The 17,856-nt window shown below is 32.2% G+C and overlaps 1 protein-coding gene across 6 annotated transcripts in view; it reads right to left on the reverse strand.

Moving 5' to 3' along the window:
- Mef2 (myocyte enhancer factor 2) overlaps nucleotides 1–17,856 on the reverse strand; it is a 219,306-nt gene that overhangs the window by 19,979 nt on the left and 181,471 nt on the right. For all 6 annotated transcript variants that reach the window (XM_088274276.1, XM_088274122.1, XM_088274349.1 and 3 more), the window contains one exon: nucleotides 1,485–1,630. In XM_088274276.1, the coding sequence (XP_088130402.1) occupies nucleotides 1,485–1,538 (54 nt within the window). In that variant the 5' untranslated portion in view covers nucleotides 1,539–1,630. The remainder of the gene's footprint in view (nucleotides 1–1,484; nucleotides 1,631–17,856) is intronic.

The raw sequence follows: 17,856 nt of genomic DNA on the forward strand, positions 1-17,856 counted from the left end.
TCCTAATCTTTTCAATTATTCCTTGTTCAGCCTTACATTCCTTTCTTATATCGTCGTTTTTAATTCTGTCATACAATGATTTTCCACACATTCGTCTGAAGGAGCGCATTTCAACAGCGTTCACTCTGCTTTCATCCTTCCTTTGCCAGTTCCATGTTTTGCTTAAGATTTTTTTTAATTGTTTAAAATTTAGGTGCATCCGTAAAATAGGGTACTTTTAATGGCTGTCAATCAAAGTTAGCCAATTCAGCGCCGTGAAATCTGAATTGATCTCGCACTTTAAAAAAATAACAGTTTTACGGGATAAGCGAGTACGCAATATGGATAAATAAAATAAAAAGAAAGATGTGCAATTCTTGTTCCGGGTACACTGTCCGCACATCTCCGCGATTCAAACTGTGGTATAACCGAATAAGCGAAGGGTAACGAACTCACGGCTAGCTTTTTATACCCAATCTTTAGAAAAATTCGTAATGACAGTGCCAAATGGTAACACAATCATAGGAAAATTTAAGGCTAATAAACGAAAAAGGGCGACCCACGATTTTACACGAGTTTTATGACTAAACCAACTATGAATATTTGCATTTTAAACAGTCACACCAATTTTTATTCACAAAATTTAGAGTGTGTCCAAATACTTGTTCATAAATCAGGGGTTTCTTCACGTAGGAGTTAGTTTTACATTTTTTTTTAAATTAAGGAGTCCAAATATTTGAGTACACTATAAAGGCAGACAAAATATCCTGAGGATAGCGAAGCGTAGTTTTGCACTTAAATTTTTTGGACATGTGTAATAAAAACATCGTTAAGAACAAGTTAGTTAATATCGTTGAGAATAGGTAAGTTAACATCGTTGATAAGAGGTAAGATAACATTGTTGAGAACAGGTAAGATAACATCATCGACAAAAAGTAAGTCAACATCATTGATAACAGGTAAATTGACATCATTGAGAAGATGTAAGTTGACATCGTTAAGAAGAAGTTAGTTGACATCGTTGAGAACAGGTAAATTAACATCGTTGAGAAGAGGTTAATTGACATCGTTGAGAACAAGTAAGTTGACATCGTTGAGAAGGAGTTAGTTGACATCGTTGAGAATAGGTAAATTAAAATTGTTGAGAATTGGTTAGTCAATTTCATTGGGAACAGATAACTTGACTTCGTTGAGAACAGTTAAATTGACATCGTTGAGAAGGGGTTAGATGATATCGTTGAGAATAGGTAAATTAACGTCGTTGAGAATAGGTAAATTAAAATCGTTGAGGACAGGTAAGATAAAATCGTTGAGAACAGGTAAGTTAACATCACTGAGAACAAGTAACTTGACGCCGTTGAGAATAGGTAAAATGACATCGTTGTAACATCATTGAGAACAGGTAAGTTGACATGGTTGAGAAGAGGTAAGTCAACATCGTCGAGAACAGATATCTTGACTTTGTTGAGAACAGGTAAGATGACATTGTTGGGAACAGTACTGACCTGCCGGTTCCGTTCGTCCGTAATCCGCGAGATTTGTATTTTCTTCCGACCCATGGCAGCAATCTTGGTGGGGTGAGGGTCCTGTGGCGGGGGGCGGGGGCCGCGGGGGCGCGCGTTGGGCTGGGCCTGCTACTGCTAACACGCCACTGAAACAATACAAAATAACTAATTAAAAAAACTGCTCAACTAATGTAATATTAAGAAATGTGTGTTGAGATGGTTTGGACGTTTGGAACGAATGAGTGAGGAACAAAGGGTAAAACAAACAAATTTATGAAGCAAATGTAGTTGGAAAAAAGGAGCAGAGGAAGACCGAGAAAAACTTGGCATGATCAGGTATGTCAAATGCTTGAATGCGGTAAGGTCAGGAGTCGAAATAATCTGCGGGTATATATGAGGAGATTCATGAATGTGGAAAAGGCGAATAATGTTTGCAAGGACAGATTGGTGTAGCGTTTCTATTCTCTCTGGCTATCCCTGCGGAGAAGCGGTGTGATGGTTAGTTATTTAATTATTTATTTATAATAATATTAAATATACTGCTTTCATCTTTATAAGACCAGAACATTATACCGCTAATATTATATTCTGACCTTTATTTAAATGTTCACAATATTTTGAGTGTGTCCCAATCATTATTAACAATTTCTGGGTTCATCTCCGCCCAGAAGTTATCTATATCAAGAGTTTTATTGATATATCAACAAAGATGAATAAAAATATAATCAACCACGGGTAAGTACTTATTATCAATCCATTTTTTTTTGGTAACGTGTTCGAACACACATTTTCGGTACAATATTTAGTTTCGTCGGTCAGGGGAAGTCAAACGCGAATTTGCGAACACACTGCGCGGAGACATTCCTGAATATTCTGTTGATTTGTTTACATTTACTAAGTGTGGCTCATATTATGTACATTGTATGGGGCCGTGTTACGCGATGTCGGCCGGCATTAATCCAATGTATGTCACTGCATTTGGTGTTGCCCGGTCGCGAATTTGCAAGTGACTTTATTTGCGCATTTTGACATCTCAATAAAGATAAAAAAGAATGTGGAATTATTATTTTTTGACATCTCAACATACATAGATGAAGAAGAATATGGAAGTCTGGGCATTACGGGGCTTACGACCGTCATAAGCTAGTTTAAGTGATCACTTTACACTCGTGTAACATTCAACAATTCTACCCATGATTGACAACCACATTACTTAAATTCTCGGAAGTTCTATATACCCTCATCCAATTTAGAAATATTGTACTTGAATCACTAGAATTTCACTAGAGACATCTATTGGTGAGATGAATTTGGACACACTCAAAATGTTGTAAAGAATATTTAAGTCCAGATATTTACAGGTCTTGTGAATTGTCATAGGCTGGTTTATATGGGGTTCTGATCTTGCATACATCCAAATAAAAAAGTTCTGCTAAATTTTAGAAATAACTCATTATATTTTTTTACGACATACTTTTTTAATAAACGACAATTTTCGGCACAGAACTAAATCATTCAATATTTTTTTTTATATTTCAGGGTTGGAATAATAGTAAAAAGTTAAATCATTAACTACTTAAGGTAGATAACTTTTACTTCTAACGACTTTGACATTTTAAATTCGGTTGTCGGTAAGTAATTAACAGGAAATTAATTGTACCGTCAGGAAAATTAATAAAAAAAATTATTGCGGAATACAAGTAAAGTTAAAGTTATTAACACTACGTAGTTAAAACTTTAACTTCCGCATGGAATCGATGCCGATAACTGGCTAGCATTCGACCACGAAAAGTTTCATGAGTATTTTTTTCAGGAATATATAAATGCAATTTTATTTAAATATCAAATATTAGAAAATGTTGGAAACAGTGAGAGTGAGATGACTTTTAGAAAATAACTAAAAACGCATTAGTTTATTTTTCATTAAATTATTTTATTTATTTATTAAAATTAAAATTATTTTTTTTACGATTTGACATTTGTATATATATATTTTTTAAATAGAGAAAGACGACAAATGAATCACAATGGGAATATTTTCAAAAGTGGACTCAATTTTTTTTTATTCATTATTATTAATGTCAAATCGTAATAATTTTATTTTAATTTTAACGACCTGATGATGGAATATTTTTCCGAAACTGGTAGTCACAAATAAGTGTTTTAAAAAAGTGGTATTACACAAAGTAAACAATGGATGGTAAGGAGAGTGTTTTATTACCATACCACAAAGTTGTCAATGCTTTAAATATACAAAATACGAATGAATATTGCTCGAAGGACGAGGCCTTTGAATTTTTAATTTGATATAAAGAATGGGAGAAGTGGAAAAAGATAAAACATAATATAATCAAGTAAATATTTTATTTGATTTTATAATTAAGTATGTGACAATTTATGCAGTAGACAAATCTATAAATTATTCATTTCTTTTTTTATAAAATATGTTGTACACAGATCGCTGATTTCAGAATCTGTCAACTTTGTATGTAGGGTGGCATTTCGAATAACACCCTGTACAGTTTCCAGGGTGTAGTTTCCTCGCGCCCTAAAAGCCCGAAGGAGGCTTGTTAGGGTGAGTGTTAGACTAACGTAGTATATATTTAGTACTCTAGACTGCCACCCTGTATCTCGTATCTAGAGCAATAGTGGCAGTAAAATTATAAACGGGTCAAATTTAATGATGATATAAGTAGAAATGAGAATGATTGTAGTACAATTTGATAAGAAGAAATTGTATTTTTTTATAATAAGAAAGGATTGTCGATAAATTATACAAATACATGCTATAAAATAAGTAACCATTCCACTGTCTTTTATACGTTATACTTTTTTGCAAACTGTTTCATCATTTACCTATATTATACACATGTTTTTAATACAAAGAAGAAATATTTGTATTCTTATGACAAACATAAATATTTCAATTCATTACTTTTTTCAAGCCTAAGCCTAAGCGGAATGTTTTGGGAAAAAATGAGCCTAACATAGAGCCTCTGACTCAACGTCCGCGACACTAACCACGGGGCCACAACCCGACCATAACAAAATTATAATATGTAAAACATGGCACGATCAGGTATGCCAAATACTTGAAAGTGGTCAGGTTAGGAGTCGTTATAATCGGCGGGTATTTATGAGGAGATGCATCAACGTGGAAGAGGCGAAGAATGTTTGCGAAGACAGAGTGGTGTGGCGTTCTATTCTCTCTGCCTACCCCTGCGGGAAGCAGTGTGATGGTTAGGTAGTTAGTTAATTAAAAGTATTCTTTCTGCATTTCTCTCAACCTTTATGCTTCCTGTCCGCCATTTTTTTGTCTCAAGCTAGCCTATTTCACAGACCCAAGTTCGATCCATTTGGCCAAAAGCAATGTATATTTCTTCCGTCTATGCTTCATATAATGTTTATGCATGTGTTATATATGGTACATATCTTAAAAGCCGCAAACTTTTACTGGTATTTTATGTTCCTCTATGCCACGCGCCATGACGCTATAAACGCTACTGGGTAGGATATTAATTTGCGATTTCCCGCGATTTTGCTGTCAAAGATTTGCCATTTTCACGACGGGTGCGTGCTTATAAACAATTTTATAAACAAACCGCGCGAGTGCGCAAAGGGAAAATCGTCATTGCTTTTTTTTATATTTTTCATTACAAAATTATTACATCGTATTCGTTCCGTTGGTTGCGAGGCACCCTCAACCCACCACATCAGAGGTTCTCAAAGTGTGCTTCGCAAGGGCTGCGCCGTGAAAAGCAGCATATAAATCTACAATAATGCTACGATCAAAAACAGCAAACAAAACTTCTTTTATTTTATTTATTTTCTGTTAAAATGAAATATCGGTCCTTTGTATTTGCACTTTTAATATATTTTATTATAACCTAACTTTATTATAACCTAAAATAACATGTATACCCACACACAGGCCATGCCTGTGTGAGATCCTTTTTGCATAAATATTATTTATTTTTTGTCCTTGTAATTATAATATATTGTGAAATGCAAAATAATTTAAAATAAAGAGAAAAAAATCAAATCAAACAAGCTTGTTCGAGTAGGTTTGTTCCCAACAACATACTTGTGCGAAATGAGATTCTCAGTATATGTAGCCACAAAGAAAAAATGACGCAATGGCATTGATGTTGAACCTAATATGCGTCTTCAACTCTCTTCTATCAATTTTTAATTTAAGTTTTACTTGATAAATACCACTTTTTCTTAAAATCTATTGTGACACGTGTTTCAAAGCATTCCGCATCATTTTCAAACACAGTCACAAAATCACACATCTCAACAGATTTTTAAAAAGATTGTTGGGTTATACCAAGTAAAATTTAAATGAAAAAAGGATACATATTACCACAAAGTGACTGCCGAATCAGTTAATGAAACTCTTCTTTCAAGCCTAACATTTACAGCTTTAAAAAAATACCCATTGAATAGAAACAATTTTATCAATTTATAGTGAAATTAATACAGTATTACTTTGTGTATTGCTATCATTGTGTTATTTTGTATTCTATTGTAAATGTCAATAGTGCATACTGTACCTATTTTGTATGATTTTCATTTAATAATTATTTTTAATTAACGAACATAGAACTAAGCTTTGCTTAGTTTAGGACTCGGTGAAAAAAATAATGTTTCAGAAAGGTCCCGTCGCCAAAATGTTTAAGAACATCTGCATTACAGTAAAATCGTGACGACATTGCTGTATTATTTTTTAAAGGATCAATTATTTCTATACGATAGAAGAGAGAGGGCCATCAGAATTTTTTCTTTGCATTCCTTTGATAACATATTATTATTTGAATACCTGAGCGCAAAAGGACTAGTTTTTATTTTTCTGCAGATTTTTTTTTTATTTATTCCATCATTTAGACACTGTATAATACTTTTTGCAAATTTGGCAAATTATGAATATTTAAAATTAAAATTTTATTTCAGGCTCTCTCCTATAAACGTAAAATAATTAGGGAGAATCATATTTGCGTTCAATCGGGGAAACCTAAATACATATACATCACAAGTTCTCAACTGGTGGCAGTACCATTTGTTGAAAAAATCCACATCTATCAAAATCACAACCAACATACGAAAGGAATCTTACAACAATGCATATGTAGAACTTTTAAAATAGTCGAACATACATGTTCAAATTATTGAATAAGGGCGAATGGTCTTTTTCCCTAGTATGTTATATAAAGCTATCATTTAAATAATAATAATATCTACTTTATAAAATAATGTTAAGAAGCGCTCAACATTTTTCTTATTAACTATATCTTAATTAATGTTTTACTTAGTAAATAAGAGGTATTTACTAAGTAAAACATTAATTAAAAATTGATAGATTATCCCACAAAGTGACTGCCGAATCAATTAATGAAACTACATATATCTTATGCTATGTACTATATACGAACTTGATCAAAAACTAAAATTAGGTAATAAATGATTAAAATTAAAATGTAACTTTGTTTTAAAATCACCATAAATATTTTATTATAACTTAATTGTAATGTCTACCGGTTTCGAAGCAAACCGTTTCTTTATCATGACTGATTACTCTTGATAAAGAAGCGGTTTGCTTCGAAACCGGTAGACATTATAATTAAGTTATAATTAAATATTTATAGTGATTTTAAAACAAAGTTACATTTAAATTATAAAATGGCAAAATCACAAAGTTAGTGCTTCAAATATAAATTATATAATAAATTATTGTATACCACACAAAAAGGCATTGGAATGCACAGACTTCTATCATCCCTACGTATTTAAACAATAGAAGAATCGTATCAATTGAGACACCCACCTTATCCGAAAATTTCAAAGTTTAATATAATAAAGGTACGTGACAAAAAATAGCTAATAGAAAGACGTGAAGGTTAAGAAAAAAGAAAATGTCTGTCTTTTCAACAAGGTTGCGTTTTTTCCATTTTTTTTCTTTATGTTGAAAGTCATATTTAACAACGTTTTTAGACAAACAACAGTAAAAAAAAGAAAACAACATAAAAGAACGTATTTTCTGGTGTGTTGGGAGTAAATTGAAAGAAAATTAATTAAAAAACGTACAAGCTGTAACGAGATTTTTAATATACATGTAACCTACGATATTCAACTGCTTGCTATGATATAAATCACAGATTCTCAAACGTATTTGCCTAGACGCCCATTTTTCAACGTCAGTATTTTTTTATTATCTAAATTTAGGATAATAGCAAATATTAAATGTGTGTATACGTATTATACGTTCGCCTCCGTAGTGTAATGGTCAGGTCCCGGGTTCGATTCCCAGGGGGGGTCAAATAAATATAAGTGATTTTTACACTGTAATATTTATTCAATATTACCCTGGACTGGTACCTGAAGCGGAGGGCTGATCACCTTTCCTTCATGTGTAAACGATCAAGATAACACTGCGTTTATATGACGCAGTGCCCTATGCACCATTGGGGTGCGGATAAGGGTTTTATTATATTATTATACGTATTAATATTATTGTCGTATTTTTTTGTTTTTCATTCACCAATATATTGGTGTCTGTGCATTTATATAATTTCATATGGGAAGTTTAAGAATAATATAATTTTGGATTGGATTTATAAAGTTGAAATATGAGAAAAAATATATACAATGATATTTAAAAAAATCTCAAACAAAAAATTCAAATTAACATGAAAATTGAATGAGAAGGATGAGCCTGTTGGGCTATGAATTCGTCAATATTTGATTTTTGTTTTGGTTTTTAAAAGCATCCTTAAATCTCTCCGTTCGCCCATTTATAAAAGATGTCTCTTTTAAGTCAAAAAACTTATCACTACACTAAATCTTCCTATAGCCCTTATCCGGACCAATGGTGCATAGGGCACTGCATCGTAGTGCCCTATGCACCATTGCACATTCACCATAGGGTGGTACAATGATATCTTCATCGTTAATTGCAAGGTGATCATTCCTGCGCTTCATGGGCCAGTCCAATGTATTATTAAATAAATATTAGATTGTAAAAAAACTTTATTTTTTTATTTTCACCCCCTTCCCCTAGGAATCGAACCCGGTACCTCCAGCGCGGTAGCTAAACACGCTAACCATTACACCACGGAGGCGGACAAAAAACACGTAATCTACGTTCAGCTATATAGGATTAACATTTCCACAAGATTTTATCTTTTAAACAGTCTGTTTTTGCCAATTTCATTTCTCACATCCCTAACAAAATTCTCCCAATGCCAGAATTGCCCACCAAGATTCCTTATCGTCCACATCGGCGATACTGCCCAGTTTGAGAACCCGTGGTATAAATCAATACTAGAAGGTATTACTCACTTCTCGCATTTTTAAAGCAATTTATTTTAATTCGTAAACGAACGAACCGCGGTGTTAATTATTTCACTCTCCCCCTATAGCGTCGATACGTAAGCAATCGTTATTTATGAACATGGAATTTAATAAGTAAAATTATTTCTTCATTGTAATGCGCGATTAATCCACATGGCCAAACACGTGCTTCCCGGAAACTTGGTTACTAGGTCGGCTTTGATTGTTGCATAGCCCAAAGAAATGGGGAAACGGTTTGACCTTTCCACAGTTGCTCGTTTCGTTTAGGGGCTCGTCCAGCCCCTGGAATCTAGCGCACTGGAGAAATATAATAAAATAACAACTTTGTAATTTTTTCCACATCAATTTTATTTGTCCATTTAATTTATTATTGTCCACCTTCGTAGTATCAGCACGCTAGGCTACCGTTCTGGAGGTCCCGGGTTCGATTCCCAAGGGGGGGGTCAAACAAATATTTTTTCACTCTAATATTTATTCAATATTACTCTGGACTGGTACCTGAAGCGGAGGGCTAATCGCCTTTCCTTCATGTGTAAACGATCAAGATAACACTGCGTTTATACTATGCAGTACCCTATGCACCATTGGGGTGCGGATAACAGTTTTAAAAAATATTGGACCAGCAAACCCGGTTGCTGGTCAAATAAAATTCATGTGTAAAAAAATCATAGTTGTTATTTTATTCTATAAATGCAGTTCCACCAAGAAATGTCAGTACAAAACTTAAATGTAATGAAAAACTGGAAAAATTAAAACATTAATTTTACGACTACTTCTACGTGTTGACTACCTTATAGGTCTGAATTTAAACCCATTAATGACACCAATTATTTTCTGTGGTAATATAAAATTAGCAATATAATGCTCTTATATTGGTCTTAAACTAACCATCGCGCCGCTTTCCCGCAGGGGTAGGCAGAGAGAATGGAGACGCCACTCTAATCTGTTTTTGCACACAATCCTCGCCTCCTCCACATTCAAACATTTTCTCATACATACACGCCGATTATTCCGACTCATGACCTGACTGTTTTCAAGTATTTGACATACCTGATCATGCCAAGTTTTTCTCGTTCTTCTTCTGCTCCTTTTTCTAACTACATTCGCTCAATTGACTAAATATAGTCAATTTTCAACAGCATTTCGCTATTGGTACAGTTTTAAAGGATAAATTTGTATTTGTAAAATTGTAAAAACGTAATTGATTTGTTCGGTAGAAATAAATTAACCAATATGTCAAGTTGTAAAAACCATAACACCTCCAAGAGGATAGGTAAGGGTTAAACGACTGTGAATACTGAATAGTGGGCAAAGCTTTACAGCTGGGCGTGTGACGTCAGTTGCTGTGATTGAAAGAAGCCTTTCATTCCTTTTTCAAAAGCAATTCTGAGTGACTAGGGTTGTATTATTTTATGTTGACTGATGCCCGGCAGTACCTGCTCCTAGTATTATGTCATTAAAGTAGCATTATCAGTGCTTCTAGTCACGCTATTTTCAACACTATCCATGTAGGTGCCTCTTACATAGTAATATGTATATGTTATGTATTGTATTTCGATGTATATTATTCTCAAAGAATCAGAACTAATATGTAATAATAATAAAACCCTTAATGGTGCATAGGGCACTGTGTCATATCCGCACCTTAATGGTGCATAGGGCACTGTGTCATATAAACGCAGAGTTATCTTGATCGTTTACACATGAAGGAAAGGTGATCAGCCATCAGATCAGTGATCAGTAATATTGAATATATATGAAGTGAAAAAATCACTTATATTTATTTTACCCCCCTTGGGAATCGAACCCAAGACCTCCAGAACGGTAGCCGAGTGTACTGACCATTACACTACGGAGGCGGATAAGAATCAGAACTACGCTTTAAAAACGTATTTAAAAAAAATACGAAAACCACCTTCTCACGACTTTTAATATGAAATATAGACGCAACTTTTTTTATTGAAAATATTCATTGATTTCATCATCTATATGTGCTACCTATGTGAAACATATGGAGTCCACAAACTGTGTCCTGGCTTTTCTGTCGGCTGCCAACTCTCTTGCATCATTCCAAGTCAGGGCCGCTTCCCGAAATTAAAACGAGAACTGCCGGTGGATTGTCAGTAGTCCCATAAATTTCTTCATAAAATAAAACAACTTTGTTTTAACCACTTTATAACAAGAAGTTTAAAAAAAGTTGTTTTATTTTATAAAGTTTATAAAATGTGCCAAAGTATCTGCGAAAAACATTCAAGAAACCATTTATTTCTACTTCAGAAAAGTACAATTTTAACTAGAATTATTGTGAAATATTCAAGATTTCATGTTTTTATTCATAAAAAATGAACTGATATGTTTTATTTAGATACTCGATTTGAAATACCCTCTCGGAAGTATGTATGTATTGTAATAAAAAGGATATTGCCAGAGGCTAATAATCCAACAGGCCACAAGGCCTACACCAAGAAGAAGAAGAAGAAGAAGATTAAAAAGGATTGAAAAAGTGTTTTTTAACTACTGGATTGAAAAAATTCCGAAGCATAAATTGATCGCCAAAATTTATCGCTACATCGACAAAAATTTACGCACCATTATTTGTGGAAGTCCTCACCAAAACGCTACATTTGCATTATAAATGATTTAAAGTCTATCAGGAATTCTAGCTTGTGAAATTGTTATGTTTTGGTGCAATTTAATGACTTCATATTGGTTTAACACAGGATTGGTCACGTTTTGTCGCACCTTTAATTAAGATTTCGATAGAATACAGTAAACAGAACAGATTTGCATTTAAATGATTTTTGTGCAATATTGAAAATGTAACTTTTTTGAGGGGACCTCCACATTTGATGAATAGGCCTTGTGGCCTGTTTTTAAGAGGGATTACTCTCCTGCGATACCCTTTTTATTACAATATATAAATACGTCCGAGAAGGTATTTTAAATCGTGTATTTAAATAAAACATATGCTTTGAAAATTGCACTTATATCGTTAAGAAAAGAACTGTACGATTCATTAAAAAAATCTCTTTTTATACATATTTTAAATATTTAATAATAACGAGTACGTATATAAAAGACACAATAAAATACGTAACTAATGATTAGATACATATTTTTTAATTGCAAAATGATAAGTTTTTTTGTTCAATTGGCCGCTGTAGCACGGTCAATTTTCTTTTTATACAATTTATTGTCCGACAAACGCAAAATGCACAGCGAATTGTAAAACGAACGGCAACTGACGGCACGATTTGAAGCAAAGTATGATTGATCAAATTTGTATTCCTATCACATCACAATCATCGATGACCAGGTGTGAAATGAGATAAACTAAACACTAAACATGCTATTATCACTTTTTTGGCAAAATAATCCAAACATTTTTTTGTATCTAGCCGTACAATTCTTTTTTATATATTTATGTTAAATATACACGAGAAATGACAGACCCGCCGTTGGATTTAACATATCGCTCACTCCTTTCAACAACGTCATATATCAAAAATCGTCAATTTTCAATTGTGCCTGTTTTCGGAATGCCCAGAAAATGTACTATATCCCAGCAAAAGCGGCATATTTTTAAATTTATATTTACCCGCTACAGGGCAGAAAATGTTGTTTTTGCATTTTTAAGAAAAGGTATTGTTTAAGTATTTTTTTTAATATCCTAAATATTTTTCAAATGGTCAGGTTTTATATAAAAAGATCTGTTGCACAATAAAAAGTGTGTTCAATAAGTGGCTTGATATTTATTTTTAATACATTGTATTATATTTTTAAACTTTAATAACGATTTCCTGAAAAATCAAGTTTTTTGATTTATGACTTTCTTAAAAGGAGTGAGCGATATAACACCTTCAAATAATAAATAATTATCTTGGTTTTAAATATTCTTCTTCTTTGTTAGTCGTCTCTCCACTGCAGGATGTAGGCTTCTTCTAATTTTATCCCGACTTCTCTCGTTAAGGTTTTTCCAATCCACTTGCTATCATAGAAATATTTTAGATAATGATATTATAGTAATAATAAACACTTAATGTCTGCTGTTTCACAGTTGTCATCTTGTTATGTTTATTTCTGTCGCTGCACCGCAATTCTTTTATGTTATTCCATACCGCGACTTGCAGAAATCATACATTTATATGATAATATTGATGATTTTAATGACAATGAATTATATGATTAAATCATGACTTCATAAATTTGGGTTTGAGTCCATTTCAATATCCACCAGGTCTAAAGGGGTCAAACCGCCCTCATACGCAAACTTCCATGACGTCAGAGATATAAGTATGACGCACGAGCACCCTTTTTTCCAGTATGTGCGCAATTAAAAAAAAGGCCTGGTAGCTAGATCAAGCTAAGGGTGTATCTGCCGTACAAGAATTCAAAAATTTCATGCATCTGATTTACCATTCACAGTGGTAGAAAAGACGTATTGCTAAATCATATACTAATGTTTTAAAAAATATTGGTAAAAGAAAATACATTGTATAAATTAGAAATTATTCATGAAACCAATGACTTTTTGTTCAAGATATTTTTTCAGTATTATAGATTTCTTAAGTTGATACTAGGTTAGGTAAATTTTTGAGAACTTAGTACCTACTTAGAATGATATTATGAAAACGCTTCCTTGAGTTAGCTTGCATTTGACATTATTATGAACAAGTCACCTTTATTAGGGCGAAAAAAATAAAATATTAATAAAAAAGTAATTGAAAAAAAACAACAATGGGAAAATGTGAGCTTTTAATATTTTTTTGCGCTATCCTCTTTTAAAGTCTCTTTAAGAGCTTGGAATAAGCTCGTCTCGACTTGATATGAAACGTCTATCGTTCCCTTTATATAAAAGAAGATGGAAGTCTATGCATCCCAGGGCTTACGGCTTAGCTTTTTATCTGTTTGATAACAATAGAGTAAAAGTTCATCATTTTTAAATTGAGTAATTTAGAAATTAAATAACAATTTTCTCGACTTTTAAAAAAAATTAAAATTAAGATATTTTTCAACCCGACTACAGCCCTGTAAATGCAGCGCCTTGTGACTAGGGTTGCCAATGGTAGCGCATTGCTACAAACGGAAGTGTTGGGCGCGAAGCGTCAAAATGGCGGCGCTAAACCGGAAGGTGTCAGAGCGCCATTACCATTCCTAATTGCAGCTCCTTATCTTCACATTGCACATATCGTAGTTGTACAGGAGAAAGTGACCAACTACCAAAACGTAAAATGTTCAGGAGGGCCATTTAAGTCACTTTTGCTTGGCAAGAAAATAAACACCAATGCAGTTAGTCATTTTTAACAAGTCAATATATTATACTTCCAAGTTTAAAATTCATTGGGACAGGGCAATATTAAGCTAGTAAGATATCAAATAGTCAATGATCACGTTTTTGTAAAACAATGCACTTGGTCCCTTTCTCCTGTATGACTACGATATACTATTATTATTTACTGTTACTATTTTTAACTAGCTGTATCTGGCCACGCGTTGCTGTGGATCAGCTTGGTTAAATGGAAAAGAAAGAAAAGGGAAAGCACACATTTCGAATATGTACATTTTCATAATGCTTGTAGGTGTAAATATTTTAGCAGCTATCAAAAAGAACCCTATCGACTTTTAGCATTTTTTAGTGTTCCGTATGTTGCTATTACGTTCAACAGATGACGCTGCCATTTCGGGAAAAAAACTTTTTCGCAAAAATAAAAATAAAATCAAAAGATGACTTTCTAGTGATGTTTGTATTTTAAAAAATATTATTTCAATACAGTTAAAAAATAATACATTACTGTTAAATTTTTTAAATTACGAATATCTGAAATTTTGTAAAACAAGCAACATCAAATGAAATATTCTTTTCCCGAATGAATAATTAACAGAAAATTGTAATTTAACAGAATTTTGTACTTTTGCCTAGCAATTCAAAGAAAACTGTACAAACAAGTACTTACACACTTGTATATAGTAGTGATATAAAATTTAAATTATTTTACATTCTACGAAACTGATATTCGTGGGTTGATTTGATTGAAGCCTTATAAAGTCCGATGAAAAAACAAATATAAAAAAAACATCTCTTAAATTAAATATTTTCTCGGTAAGACGACACGACGTGTTTATTTGATTAAACAAGATATTATTCATTTGCGAAAAAAACAAACCCACTGAAATTTAATATTCAATTCCTCCGTTTGAAAAAATATTCATCCCAAGTTTAAATAATATTCCTCCTGATGCCCGAAATGTCTTCTCAAAAATACAACGCGTGACGTACTTTGCATTTTAAATGAAATTTTTTATTAGCAAATTCAACAAGAATCGGGATTTACAGGGTGGCGCAAAATTAATTACCCTATCGGAAGATGTAATGATTTTCGCAAATGGCATTGCACGCCAATCATATTTGATATTTATGAACTAGACAGCTGCGGTATACAAACGGATTGATAAAACGGGCAAAAATGTGTGTCAACACTGGCGGTAGCCACTTGACAGATATCATCTTTTCTACTTAATAGAAAAAAAATGTAAACCTCCTAATAAAGATACCCATTACTCAAAATTATTTATTTTTATAAAGTAAAAAAGTTACTTAAAACCGAAATTGTATGATTAACTTTGCACCACTTTGAATTTGTTTGTATACTACAGCTGTCTAGTTCACAAGTCGCTCACTCCTTTCAAGAACGTAACAAATAAAAAAAACTTGATTTTTCAGGAGATCGTTTTTAAAGTTTAAAAATATAATACAACGTATTAAAAATTAATATCAAGCCACCTATTGAACTTTTTATTGTGCAACAGATGTTTTTAGGTAAACCCTGAAGGTTTTTTCACCATTTGAAAAATATTTAGTTTATTAAAAAAAATAAAATAAAAAACACCTTTTCTTCGAAATGCAAAAACAACACTTTCTGCCCTGTAGCGGGTAAATATTAAGTTTAAAATATGCCGCTTTTGCTGGGATATAGAACATTTTCTGGGCATTCCGAAAACATGCACAGCTGAAAATTGTCGATTTTTGATTTATGACGTTCTTAAAAGGAGTGAGCGAAGTGTCAAATATTATTGATGTACGACGCCATTTGAATAAAATTATAATATATTCTGATGGAGTGATTAATTTTGCGCCACCCTGTACTTTACATTAATATGCGCTACACTGAGCGCAAAGCTTTCGTTCTCTGCCAAGGTTAGATTTGTTAAGCTGATACTGAAGAAATTGATTTCGTATTTTGTACTCAAAATATTTAAAAGCTCTCGCTGAAATAAAGCTCTAACATTATCTCATAAATTTAAATACGCTCTTTGTAACGGGAATTCGTTTAAAATATTGCTTTATTCCTTAAAACTGTAGCAATAACGAAATTTTACGAGAATTTACAAGTTTACACGCCTTCTAAACGTAATACTTACACAAATATATATATATATATATATATATATATATATATATATATATATATATATATATATATATATATATATATATATATATATATATATATATATTATATTTATATATATATATATATATATATATATATATATATATATATATATAGATATATATATATATATATATATATTATATATATATATATATATATATATATATATATATATATATATATATATATATATATATATATATATATATATATATATATATATATTACAAAATATTGCTTCCTATAAAAAATACTAGCATAAAACCATATATAGGTATAAAAATGTACTCATATCCTAATCAATAAAAACGGCATTATATTTACATTTTGACATCCCAACATAGATGAAGAATAATATGGACTTAAATCAGCGTATAACAGGTTGTTTGTCCTCTATAGGCTGATCTTCCTCATCTCCATATGTTTAGATATAAAAATAAATAAATTTAAAAGATAAAATACATTATTTGTGCGTTATTTATGATATTAAGGCATTACCCGTTTTTAAAGTATTACGTTTACTCAATTTGTACCATTTATTGATAAAATGGTGCGTAGGTTACTGTATATATGTGAAACAGCGTTATCTTCATCGTTAATAAAGTAATTGCAAGGCAATTCGTAACAGGGAATTGAAGTAAGGATATTCCGCATACTAACCAAACCTACTTAACTTATAATGTGTTATGAATATAGTACGTTTAAAAACAAGAGATAAAATTAATATAAAAATATTTCCTCAAAAACAAATCAGGTCAAAAATGATGACTCCGTTGTTTGTACGAGAATACATAATATCAAAAATAAAAGGGAACCCCATACACAATCAAGAGATCTAAAGTGTCCCTTATATTAGGGTTACATTTGTAGATAATGATTTTATTGTGTGGGGCGTTATTAGGCTAGCGGCGTGGGCGATGCGTGGGCGAACTCCCAGGGAAATGCTTGCAGATAAAAATAACACAAGAAAATCATATAAACCTTCCTAGCAAACAATGAAAAGCGAATAGATGCCTCCCTTGTTTACTCAAAAGCTTAAGTACAAACGTTTTATTCTCTCGTATTCAACTTTACTCATTGAGAAATGTACCCTTATATATGTACTTATAATTTTTTAGAAAATAATTCTTAAAACAGCAAAAAAACATTTTAAAATTTATTAATTTCAACATAGATGAAGAAAAATATACATATATGCGCGTGAGTTTATATGTATGCATGTATTTATGTATGTATATACTAAATTATATATCTTTAATTTCATTTCACTTTACTTTTAATAATAATAATAAATAATAAAACCCTTATCCGCACCCCAATGGTGCATAGGGCACTGCTTCACATGAACACAGTGTTATCTTGATCGTTTACACACGAAGGAAAGGTGATCAGCCTTCCGCTTCAGTTACCAGTCCAGGGTAATATTGAATAAATATTACAGTGAAAAAATCACTTATATTTATTTGCACCCCTGGGAATCGAACCCGAGACCTCCAGAACGGTAGCCGAGCGTGCTGACCATTACACTACAGAGGCGGACATCTAGTATACTTCTATTTCTTAAAAAT

Source organism: Brachycentrus maculatus, unplaced genomic scaffold, assembly GCF_059751285.1.
Source record: "Brachycentrus maculatus isolate JH-2025_06_01 unplaced genomic scaffold, ASM5975128v1 h1tg000004l, whole genome shotgun sequence".
Lineage (NCBI taxonomy): Eukaryota > Metazoa > Arthropoda > Insecta > Trichoptera > Brachycentridae > Brachycentrus > Brachycentrus maculatus.